Raw genomic sequence first — 10,800 nt, forward strand, 5'->3', positions numbered from 1 at the left:
ACTAATTTTGATTTTCCCGCTGTGTTTACAATCGCAAAATACAATCATGTACTCTTGCTCAACCTGTCTAATCTCATGCCAAACGACTCTACGCTGCCATTCCTCAACTCATATGTAATAGGCTATGACAGGTTCAAGGATAGAGAAACAAAGGCGAGCCTGGTCGAATAAATTAAACGTATTTCACGTGGACTAATTAGTCCATGTTTTTTCTCTAAGGACAACCCCCTTACCTCAAAAACCATCTCACTCTCCTAAAGATCACTCGATAAAAGTTTGGACAAGTAAAAGTACAACTGTTGACCCTCAGCAGCAGCAGCAGCTTTCTTTCTCATCATCTGTGGCACTCCACTTTAATAACAACGAAACTGCTCCAACGTGCCCCCAGCTGGACGAGCGGAACGTTCTCCTCTAAAATTCAACATTGGCCAAACTGAAAACATACCGGGCCACAAATTTACTACATTTACTAAATATCTAAACACGACAGGTTTGCAAAATACAGGTATTATCCAGATTGGACATTATTATAATCGAGTATATATTATTATTTTGTTACGTTGCGACTTGTTTTAATTGTTGGATGTCACCCAGGTAGATCAAATGTGACATGATGGCTTCACTACTGGGGAGCGGTGACGAGATGAATTATCTCACGGAACGACTGAGCGACGAAACCCTGCTCCACATTTTTCAACACATTCACACCCACGATGACTTTATTCGATTGTCAGAAACGTGTCACAGACTGAATGAACTGCTCAAGGACAAGGATTTCTGCTGTAGGATCTTCTTACCTTGGTACTCCAATTTGCGGAGGGAAATGGTGTTTAGATTTTTTAGGGACAGGGTTCGAGTCGCAGTGATAAGTCAACTCGACTTTTCTGACCTCTACTGGCTACCTTCTGGCATTATTAGAGACTTGGTGACTCCAATGACGAATTTACAGGTATGGTGGTCCAAGACTTAGCGTAAATTGTGAACTGTAAGGGAAAATTTGACACTTAAATAATAGATATGTTATGAAATTCTGATCTCGGTAAACTTTGTAACTTTTAGATTTTTTTGGCTGCGGGGACTTGTCTCTCTTGGGCCCATTTATCTCAACTGCTGAAATGTCTTCCAATCAAGAAACTCTCTTGGTCCTGGGACAATTGTTTGGAAGAATCTTGTAGAAGACGAAGTTCTGTGACTCCAACAAAATTCTCGGAAATTACCGAAATGGAAGATGCCTTTTTACGTCTAACTTCACTTTTGATACATATCCCAATGATGACCAAAACCCCCACGGATGTACTTTTCTATTCATATTCTGCACTGGAATATCTAGTCTCCTTATGCCTTAACTTGGAGGAATTATGGTTCATAAGTTGGCCGAAAAGTTCAGCAGAGAGAAAGTCGTCGTCTTCATCGTATAGTCGGAGGGAGTTTGATGGACTTGAATCTGCTTTGACCAAGTTGCACACTTTGGTTATCAGTGTAAAGGGGCCTCCGAGATTTTCACCCATGAGTTTCTTTAGGAAATTGATAAGCACGTTTGGCGTGGTGACTCCGGCACAGGTTTTTTGGTGTGACCACCCCCTTCTTGGAATTCTCAGTATGAAATACAAATTAGATAATGATGATAATACACATCAAGGTTCTAACCAACAAATCCCTCGTTTCTATTTAGATAATGAGACACAATACCGGTTGGGTCAGGCCAGGTACTGTTGGTTCCCCCAAATTTGCTCTGAAACTGCTGTGCGGCTTTCATACCCTATGGTAGCAATCTTAGAAGCTGCAAGGGAAAATTTTAGCTATCCCAAGGTAATGTAATGCTGCTTAGCGAAAATTTAAACATAATTTTTCACAAGAGTTTGCTAATTCGTACCACATTAATTAATACATAGTTAAAACATGTATTACTTTGTCAAAGTCAACCAGTCGTAGTAAACTTGAATGGGTTTTTTGACAATTCACCGGATTTGGAAAGTTTATACACTTCAACGTTTAACTTACGAGTGGTGAGTTTGTATATTTAAATGCGTACATACTATATACATATCTATGTACGTATGTATCCATGTTGTATTATGTATATTGACTTCTGGTGTAATTATTTTAAAACTAGGACTGGAATAAATTTGTTGAAAGTCATCCAAAGCTGAGGGCTGTATCCCTTAGCTGTTCAGATGGCGAAATTGGTGATCATTCCGTAGCATTCTCAAAACTCACTTATTTGGAAAAACTGTCAGTCTCCATTGATTGTCTTTTTGGTAATTTATCAATTTTATATATGACTTTATTCGTATACATATAACTAAAACTTTTCAGAAAGAAATGAGTTTACTATAAAAATTATTTTTTTACTCATAGAAATCCGAGATTCTTCTTTACTTTCGGAATACATGACTTTGCAGCATCTTGACGATAAATTGGAGGCAACAACTGATTATAAACCAGAGAAAATGTCTGAATTGAAACCGCCAAGTAAGAAACGGCGAGTGGGGGCTGCTTCAAAGTTGTTGGTCAACGGCATTCCTAACAAAACAGACCCAACTACAGGGCTTCATTTTATCGCAAGGCGTTGCTCAAAGATAAACGAGCTTGAACTTGGATATTCTGGACTGTAAGATTTTAATTAGCAACGGATAACTTGCATTATTAAATCCAACTTATGTTAAATATTGACGTTGAAAAGGAATCAAGCAAAAGCTGGTAGAATAGTACTAGAGAGCTTATCATGTATTTCAAACTTCAAGTTCTTAAGAAAGCTGTCCCTCTCGTCGATTCCCATTACAAATGGAAAATTTTTAATACAGGTCTTTTACTATTGTTCCTTTATCATATTCGTGATGAATTTATAAATATTTACAAATGATTATTTACTTATCATTTACTATTCAATTTTTATAGATTTGCTCCAAGTGTGATATTATTGAAAGTTTAAGACTCACTCATCTTGGACCCTCGGCAAAATGCTGTTATGTTCAAGACCTTTGCCAGGCTTTGCCATTGTGTAGGAATACACTCAAAGATTTTAGGTAAACACGAGTTGATTATTCGATTTGGTCGGATTGTACAACATCAGATAATATATATGTATTTTTGTATTTGTTAAACGACGTCCCTTAGATTGGAACAAAACTACATTGGATCGCCGCTGGCTATTTTAAAAGCTTTAAAGAAGTGCTCAAATATCCGTAGACTCCTTATTTGGTCATCGCCGAACGACCACGCATTAGAATTCGAGCCAGTCGATTGTTTGTTTCAATCCTGTAAAGACCTCACCGTTTTCTATGCAACTATCGAATCTACGACAAAAGCAGACTGTTTTAAATTTAGGAAGGCTCTTGAAGCTAGGTATAAAGCTGAACGACCAGCCTTAAGTATCGTTCTTCGACGCACTTTAGAGGAAGAAGAGTTGATTCACTATCCTTCAATTCACTATCGAGAAATTGTAATCAATGCAACCCAAGTATGTCAATACAAGGATTTCTCGAATTTCAATAGTTAAATTCCGTTGATTCAATAAAGAATAAAATCATTGTCATCAATATTATTTTGTACGTATAAATTAGTTTATTACATAAATTAATACTATAAATCGTTAAGTAGATTTATTTGTGTGAAACGTGGACCGAACAACCACATAGAGACCTTCATGTATGTTACCTAATCCTACATTGAGATTGTCGAGGTTCGCACTGCCGCTGTCAGAACAGGATTCGGATCGGGTTCTTCCGTAATAATGCTCACTATTAATGACGATTTGAATTGTCGTTAATATTTATTTAGATAAATTGTTTAGACAAAGTTTGAGAAAATATTGAAATTTTGAAAAAATTCACACTACCTTTTGCCCATTGGCATTCTTTTGACGACCTTTTAATAGCCTCAATTACAGCTTGGATGTATAATCCATCTAATAAAAGTGAAAAATAGAAGTTTTTATACTAAATTTATATAATATTAGTTTTGTAACAAAACCTTCAAATCCGGAACCGAGAAGCCCGACGCTGCTCTCTCTCTTCCACTCTTTACCATTGGGCGTGTTGAAAGCTTCTCGCAGGGAACTTAGCAATTTCAAGAGTCCTAATAAAATTAAGAAATGCATACAATTTCTTACTACTTCGGAATCGCCAGTTCAATTGCCTAAACTGTACTCACCCGTCATATAAATCGGTGGCAAGAGTGGGGATGAAACAGCATTCCCTATCGCATTGCGTGCATTTCTGTCCACAAGTAGCAAATCTGTATCAGGATCTGTGTCTTCAAATAAGAGATTTTCTTTCTCTAGTCCTACGTCTTTATTGGAATTATTATTATAAAGAAGTCCTTTAATAGATCCGTTCTCAGCTCGGAGGTAGCCTTTCGAGCCAATTATCAAAACTTCTGAAATTACATTATCATGAAATCGCATTACAAAATGATGACACCAATGAGATTCCAACATTTGCATGCAATTTAAATACAAATGTTTCTACATACCCTGTGTAAAGTGGCCTTTTGGAAGATGATTGGTGAGATGGAGGGACACCAGCATTCCTTTGAAAGAATAATTAATTTCAATTACTACTAGATATGCATACAAGTAATCTCCAAGAGTAGTACAGATAGTGCACTAACCCCCATCCATTTCCATTTGTATCACTGAAAAATCGGGACTAGCAATACGTCTCGTATTGCCGTTGATAAAGGGTGTGCTCTGTGTCAACGTTTTTGTTACACCGTGAACTCTAATTGCTTTCTGTCCTGTGAGATACGTGATTAGGTCGATCAAGTGAGAGCCAAACAGGGTAACGTTGCCTCCACCTAAATATTATTATTATGTGCATTCATATTAGACGAAGAAGAATAAAAGATTATTTGTCATTTTTTTTATTTTGCATTTAATTTCTCTTATATGTATGAGCACCTACCCATAACGTCATCACACATCCAGTTAAAATGATTGCCTAAAATGGGACCCATTTCTATTCGACACTGACACAGTGTTGGTTGGCCAACATACTTTTCCACGTTTCGTTTCATTTGGATGAAACTATAAATTTAGTACATACGTTTAACCAATCTATTATTTTAATTATACGATCATCATAGAACGACACCCACCCTGGATGAAAACGAAGGGAGTGGTTGAGAATGCCGATGAGTGACGGATAGTACTGCTGGGCCAGGACCATTTTCAGAGCTTCGCATTGAGAAAGTCCTAATACAATTAAATCTCAATTTACTCATTAAACCAGCTCGACACGGGTAAAAAGTAACAAGTTTTGGTGTATTCGACCGAATAAATGGAGGAGATTATGTATGTATGGTACAAACCTGAAGGTCGGTCACACATGACATGTTTCCCTATGCCTAACGCTTTAACGGCAATTTGCGAATGAAGATTTGGTGGACATAGTATCAGAACTAATTCGACATCCTTTCTCATCAAGAGGTCGTCAACTTTATTCGTGTGGAATGGAATGGATAAGTCTTTTGCAGCAGATTCGGCGTCTGTAAAGAAGAAGTCACAGCGTTTCCAGTTTAAACTTGAGCACTAACTATTGCTACAATAAATAGTATAGTAATCAACGCGGTCTAAAAACGACGCTTTTTTTACCATGCAATGTCAAACTCCAAATAGCTTCCACCCTAAAACCCTTCGCTTGTAGGTAAGGGACTAATATTTTCACCACCGGATCTGTCCCAAACACTCCGATGCCAGGTAGCATTTTTTTCATCGGGAATTAAATTTTACAAATCTGAAGACTTTCACAAGCACGAAACCTGACAACACTATTTAACTTAGTCTTAAGAGTTGAATTTGAGGAGATTGCAGAACTAGAACTAATTTGAGACAACTTAAATTCATATCCTTTCGTTGCATTTATTTTTAAGTAGTACCCCACTGATGACAGTCAAATAATCATGACATTGTCTGTATGTATTATGCTAATTAGTTGTAGAAAAACGTTGCAATTAGTTTAGCATGCAGTTGTCTGCTGTAATTTGTGACTATTTTGTGAATATTCATAAACTTTTGTGTTAAAACTCTACCCAGCTGAGGAGCTTCTGTATCTCTAGAGCTGGATTTATACATAAATTATGATTGACGCAGGAACAACACTCAATACGAAACTCCTCCGTCTTTATCATCCGGCCGGAGTATTTTTTTACTGTAAGAACATGCATGAAAAGGGATTCAAAAATATGCCACAAGCCATATTTTTGTAGTTATACGTGGTGTGTATTAAAAACAAGAATACGAGGGGCAAAGACCCCACGAACTGAAGAAAGGATTGTTGTGCATCAACACATCACTACTCATCACATCACCATATCATGGTGTTCATGGTCAACAGCATTGTTGCAATGCAATTGCAATTGCATTTAATTTTACAACAATGGGTGCATTCCTCTCAGCTTAGCTTTGACACGCTTCGAATGATGATGCATGGGAGGAATTTCCATTACAATTGTAGTGTGAATTAGCGAGAACTATTAAAACGTAGATATTGCAAGAATGGGGCTTATCAATATATTGACATTTCTGTTTATTTTGTTGTCAAAGCCAAACACAACTGTTTTTCCGTAAAAAATATCATACATGAAATTTTGCTTTTAATCATTCTTGTTCGGGGCTTCTTCTTCTTCGGCACGATAAGGGGATGGGGCTGCTAAGGTCGCTTTTTGAATTATTTTTGTCAGTCCATCTGCAAAACATATGTGTGTAATGCGTTACTTATTGTGAGATTAATTTTTATGTACTCCAAGTAGAATTACGAATTACCCATGAATCTTGGTCTTATTTGCTTAAATACAAAGACATAATAGACCACTACTCCTACTGTTCCAAATGCCAGACAGTAGAGATATTCATATTTTGGATCATAGACAATCGGTATAATTACTAAGCATATTGACGTCAGAACAGCAATTATTGGTATTATTATTGGAACCTAATTAAAGTAAATTAAGTTTAAATTATTTTTACGTATATTCACATTATTAAAATTTAAGCAAACTTAAAGTAAACTTAAACTACATTATGTCATTAGTTGTACATACATACATAATATGTATATTATACATTTTATGACTCACCCTAAATGGTCGATCCACGTTGGGCTTAGAAAATCTAAGAATGACCACGCAAGCAAGTGCTAAACCGTAAATTGCCCATGATACAAAACCAAAGAGATCAATCAAGTCATTTATTTCACTTGCAAATATCATCGGAATGCTAAGAAGTGCCTGCAAAATTAAATATGTATTTGAAGCTGAATTAGTTGATTTACGTTATTTATGCTATTAAATACTCACATTGACGAGTATGGCCACAACAGGAGTAAGTCTTATTGCATGGACGTATGACATGACATCCACCATATGACCTTCTCGACCAGAAACATAAGAGATCCTAGAAAACGTTAATTCATCTTGTATAGTGCACATCAGGTGCATGTATTTGTAGAATATGTTATTACAAACCTTCCAGCAGAGAACATTGAGCCGTTCCCAGTTCCTGCGACCGATAGAGTGACCTATAAATTAAAAATATTGTTGTGTTCCACGTCCTTTTTTGCACGTTCTCAACGAAAAAGAAGTCATTCATTAAAGTATGATACCAACCATGACCGGAACAATCCATTTCGCTTGTCCCAAAACTTGGTCCCCCACAGTCTTTGATTTAAAAAATCAATCATAATTGTCCGTCTGGCTCACAATTCTCAGAAATAAAAGAATTATAGTTTAATTTACAATTGCAACAGCCTCAGAATTAATCATGGCAGTCTTCGATAGTGCTGTCAGATAAGCCAAGTTGATGCAGAGATATAAACTCATTACGAGGACGATTCCAATGATCTACATTATTACTTATTCTTGACATGAACAGTGAATTAAACCGAAGAATTAAAGTCCGACAAGATACATACGATTGCCAAAGGTAAATTTCTATAAGGATTAGATAACTCTTCCATGGCCTATAGTATTTTGTAAAATATAATATTAACAACGACTAAAAATCATCAATAAAAATAACCAATCGCTACAGTTAATTCTCTTACAAAGTTAAGGTTATTCCACCCGTCGTATGCCCTGAATGATAAAAGACAGCAAATATAGACAATGTCAGAAGCTATGGGGTTTGTGTGTCAGCGTGTGCAGAGGTTACCAGAGGCCAGAATAGAACGATGAGGCAATGTCCCCGACGGAGGCATCTCCCTTGTCCCAAGTTTCATTCAAGTCTAGAGCACCCCACTCCCCCTTCGACACATTGTAAATTCCAATCCCAATCATCAGCCCCATTGCTGATAGTTTTGCGACAAGAAACACAATGGCGACGCGCGTTGCAAGCTTGGCACTGAAGATATTCACGGCCGCAATCAAAACTGCAATCGTTTGAAGAGTTCAATAAATGAGGCGACGGATTAGAAGTTAAGGAAATGCGTATTCGTGCATGTACGTACATGCTAAAAACACGGCCAACAATTTCTTGGCCATGTCGTACTCTGTTGATTTGTCAAAATTGCATCCTTCAAAGTTGGAAGTGGACAAAAGTGGGTACAGGGAATACTGGCCGAAGGCGAGGCTGATGATGGCCAGGGAGGAAGGTTTTAATAGTAAAACTGTGAGCTAAATTACAAAGTTTCAAATATATCATACAAAACTTAAACTCTGTTAAAGTGCAAAATTTATTGCGCACGTATTGTGAGATATCGTATTTAATAAGTTTTATGACTTAATTACCCATGAAAACATGAAAGCTGGGAGAGGTCCAAAGAAGGGGTGCATTTTGGAAAATGTGTCCATGTAGTAAGCATGCTCGCCTAAATTCGAGTCAGAATAGAATTATCAATTGCTCAATGCACATATACATAGTTGTACTTGGACCAAAACTAGTATCAAAATGTTACATTTTACTTATACCGGTATTTCAATAAAATAAATCAGCATTAAATGATACATATCCTTATATAACGTAATGGTTTATTCTCAAAAAGACTCACCCCCACTTTTTGGCACTACCTGTTAGAGTGCAACATTATAAACAAAATATATAATTTTGTGAGTAATTTTGTGTGTGTAATTTTTACTCACCGTTCCCAACTCGCAGTAGCTCAATGCCGCTGGAAGACATTAGTTGGTTAATTATTATTTTTTAAAAATCTCTCCACGATCATTTGGTAATAAAATGCTGTATTACATAATAAGGCTAATATGCCACATGCAACCCATACTACTAAACTTGCAGCCACAGAGTCCGTTCTTTCCAGGGATAACAATAAAACTGATTATTATTATACCCAATTATTTTTTAGTTTTTACTTACCTTTCGAGCAATCTTTGTGGACTTATCTGCAAATATTTCAAGGGAGATCATTAAGTTTTGTAAGACAAAGATCGCTTCATGAACACAAATTCTGCTTTCGTGTCGGGAAATGGAAAAGTAAGTCTTGTTACTATAAATAACACCACGGGACCATGTATGAATTTATTTCATAATGTAGTTATGCAACTCGGATGATTTTATGGCGCACTGATCGGTTTGGTATGCTAAATTAGCTGTTCCCCAAATTTGAATTTACGAAAAAAATTGTACGTAGCAGTCCATTCTTTTTATAGATACACAAGTGAATTCTCATCCCACAAACTTACGAATATCCCCGAACCTAATTAAATGGAGCAAATGATAATTAACGTAAATACGGATAGAGTTTATGAATTGTTGGATACATGTGAATATATGTATGTACCTATCATGGTCCCCACTATCAGTGCTACACCGCCTAGAAAAATTAAATCAGAGTCGTAATAGTAATATGACGCGATTAATGATTAGTTAATAGTACTGATATAACCTAAAAGGCCGATTTGACGCTTCATGTGGACCGTTTGACTCTCTCTTCCTGCATCTTTGGAGTCTGTATTGCTCGCGTTTGTAAAGACGTTTGAAACGCCAGCAAGAGGATTTTGGTCTAATTTATTCCAGAAAATATTTTATGATCAAATATTTTACTGAAATAAATAAATAAAATTCAACTTACGGGCGTTAAATCCTTTGTTATCCATTGTAAAACAGATTTACAATAGTTTGCCAAATATTTATGCTACAGAATTAATTATGATTCGAATTCGAATTGGTTTGGATATATTTAGAAAAGCACGTTTTATTGGATATTTTGCATCTGTCCTGTACTATAGTAATTTTTATTCTAATTTCCAAGTGTTTATATACCAGCTACTTAAGTTCAACCTGCATTTCAAAAAACATACACTTGATGATGGTAGTCTAGATATTTTCGGTCTCCAGCATGAAACGCAACATGTTTCTGATCAAAAGTTTAATTGTAACTAAAACACTTTTGCAGGTTGCCAATAATGCATGATCAAAGAACATGAACAGTGTGTCTGGGTTTAGTGGGCACGTTATCAGGTAAAATCTATATCGCATATTTACCAAACACTAACACATCGAGCAGTTTGATAATGTTATCAAATTATTATGAAACTTTACGCGAAGGTATTTTAAGAAATACTCTGCGTCCAAGTTTACTCTACATAATACAATAAAATATTTAATGCATCCTGCATGCACCATTTTAAAACTTCCATAATGTCACGAAAATGTAAACACTTTCGTAACGAATTGCCGAAGGTCAAGCGCATTTTCAATCGGTTTCCAATTGTCGCCAACAATATAAACTTCATTTCATCTTGGTGCAGCGATGAACAGCAATGCGTAAACATGTATGGAGCTAATAATAATAAATAGTGAAATTTAATGGGCACTTATTCTTTCATTGACAAAAAAACAAGTAATTT

General features: G+C 36.2%; 3 protein-coding genes across 5 annotated transcripts; 1 reads left to right on the top strand and 2 right to left on the bottom strand.

Moving 5' to 3' along the window:
• The first annotated feature begins 144 nt into the window (after positions 1-144).
• Positions 145-3,541, top strand: LOC110852760. Of its 3 annotated transcripts, none has more exons than XM_022100867.2 (10): positions 145-505; positions 595-949; positions 1,060-1,597; positions 1,673-1,809; positions 1,893-2,006; positions 2,114-2,258; positions 2,359-2,611; positions 2,684-2,804; positions 2,899-3,026; positions 3,118-3,541. In XM_022100867.2, the coding sequence occupies exons 2-10, from the start codon at positions 611-613 to the stop codon at positions 3,497-3,499; spliced, it is 2,157 nt and encodes a 718-aa protein (XP_021956559.1). In that variant the 5' UTR covers positions 145-505; positions 595-610; the 3' UTR covers positions 3,500-3,541. The 3 variants fall into 3 exon arrangements, with proteins under 3 accessions (XP_021956559.1, XP_035709912.1, XP_021956560.1); XM_035854019.1 differs by having other exon boundaries at positions 599-949; XM_022100868.2 differs by having other exon boundaries at positions 145-490.
• On the bottom strand, positions 3,540-6,168 carry LOC110852761 (glucose-fructose oxidoreductase domain-containing protein 1). The gene is made up of 10 exons (XM_022100869.2): positions 5,594-6,168; positions 5,311-5,487; positions 5,098-5,194; positions 4,905-5,026; positions 4,612-4,797; positions 4,474-4,530; positions 4,153-4,377; positions 3,973-4,077; positions 3,839-3,907; positions 3,540-3,740 (listed from the first exon to the last, which is right to left on the bottom strand). Exons 1-10 carry the CDS (start codon positions 5,712-5,714, stop codon positions 3,664-3,666), a joined length of 1,236 nt encoding a protein of 411 aa, XP_021956561.1. The 5' UTR covers positions 5,715-6,168; the 3' UTR covers positions 3,540-3,663.
• A 329-nt stretch (positions 6,169-6,497) lies between these two features.
• LOC110852593 (b(0,+)-type amino acid transporter 1) lies at positions 6,498-10,352 on the bottom strand. The gene is made up of 20 exons (XM_022100696.2): positions 10,023-10,352; positions 9,837-9,953; positions 9,732-9,764; positions 9,634-9,647; positions 9,308-9,333; positions 9,182-9,243; positions 9,076-9,104; positions 8,985-9,003; positions 8,725-8,804; positions 8,445-8,610; positions 8,150-8,366; positions 8,043-8,073; positions 7,911-7,958; positions 7,735-7,839; positions 7,606-7,656; positions 7,465-7,517; positions 7,297-7,393; positions 7,078-7,227; positions 6,764-6,932; positions 6,498-6,686 (listed from the first exon to the last, which is right to left on the bottom strand). Exons 1-20 carry the CDS (start codon positions 10,045-10,047, stop codon positions 6,595-6,597), a joined length of 1,584 nt encoding a protein of 527 aa, XP_021956388.1. The 5' UTR covers positions 10,048-10,352; the 3' UTR covers positions 6,498-6,594.
• Positions 10,353-10,800: the final 448 nt, after the last annotated feature.

The sequence above is a fragment of the Folsomia candida genome, unplaced genomic scaffold (genome assembly GCF_002217175.1).
Source record: "Folsomia candida strain VU population unplaced genomic scaffold, ASM221717v1 Fcan01_Sc007, whole genome shotgun sequence".
In the NCBI taxonomy this organism is placed as follows: Eukaryota; Metazoa; Arthropoda; class Collembola; order Entomobryomorpha; family Isotomidae; genus Folsomia; species Folsomia candida.

What these genes read in the sequence shown, in the direction of transcription:
- LOC110852593 (XM_022100696.2), bottom strand. Translation starts at nt 10,047, where the DNA reads ATGGATAACAAAGGATTTAACGCCC. An exon ending in GTTGGCCGTGTTTTTAGCAT is followed by an intron (nt 8,367 to 8,444) that starts GTACGTACATGC and finishes AAACGATTGCAG; the next exon opens with TTTTGATTGCGGCCGTGAAT. An exon ending in TTGTGGCCATACTCGTCAAT is followed by an intron (nt 7,228 to 7,296) that starts GTGAGTATTTAA and finishes TTAATTTTGCAG; the next exon opens with GCACTTCTTAGCATTCCGAT.
- LOC110852760 (XM_022100867.2), top strand. Translation starts at nt 611, where the DNA reads ATGATGGCTTCACTACTGGGGAGCGGTGACGAGATGAATTATCTCACG. An exon ending in CTCCAATGACGAATTTACAG is followed by an intron (nt 950 to 1,059) that starts GTATGGTGGTCC and finishes TGTAACTTTTAG; the next exon opens with ATTTTTTTGGCTGCGGGGAC. An exon ending in CAACGTTTAACTTACGAGTG is followed by an intron (nt 2,007 to 2,113) that starts GTGAGTTTGTAT and finishes TTTTAAAACTAG; the next exon opens with GACTGGAATAAATTTGTTGA.
- LOC110852761 (XM_022100869.2), bottom strand. Translation starts at nt 5,714, where the DNA reads ATGAAAAAAATGCTACCTGGCATCGGAGTGTTTGGGACAGATCCGGTG. An exon ending in CATGTGTGACCGACCTTCAG is followed by an intron (nt 5,195 to 5,310) that starts GTTTGTACCATA and finishes TAATTGTATTAG; the next exon opens with GACTTTCTCAATGCGAAGCT. An exon ending in GATGTGTGATGACGTTATGG is followed by an intron (nt 4,798 to 4,904) that starts GTAGGTGCTCAT and finishes AATAATATTTAG; the next exon opens with GTGGAGGCAACGTTACCCTG.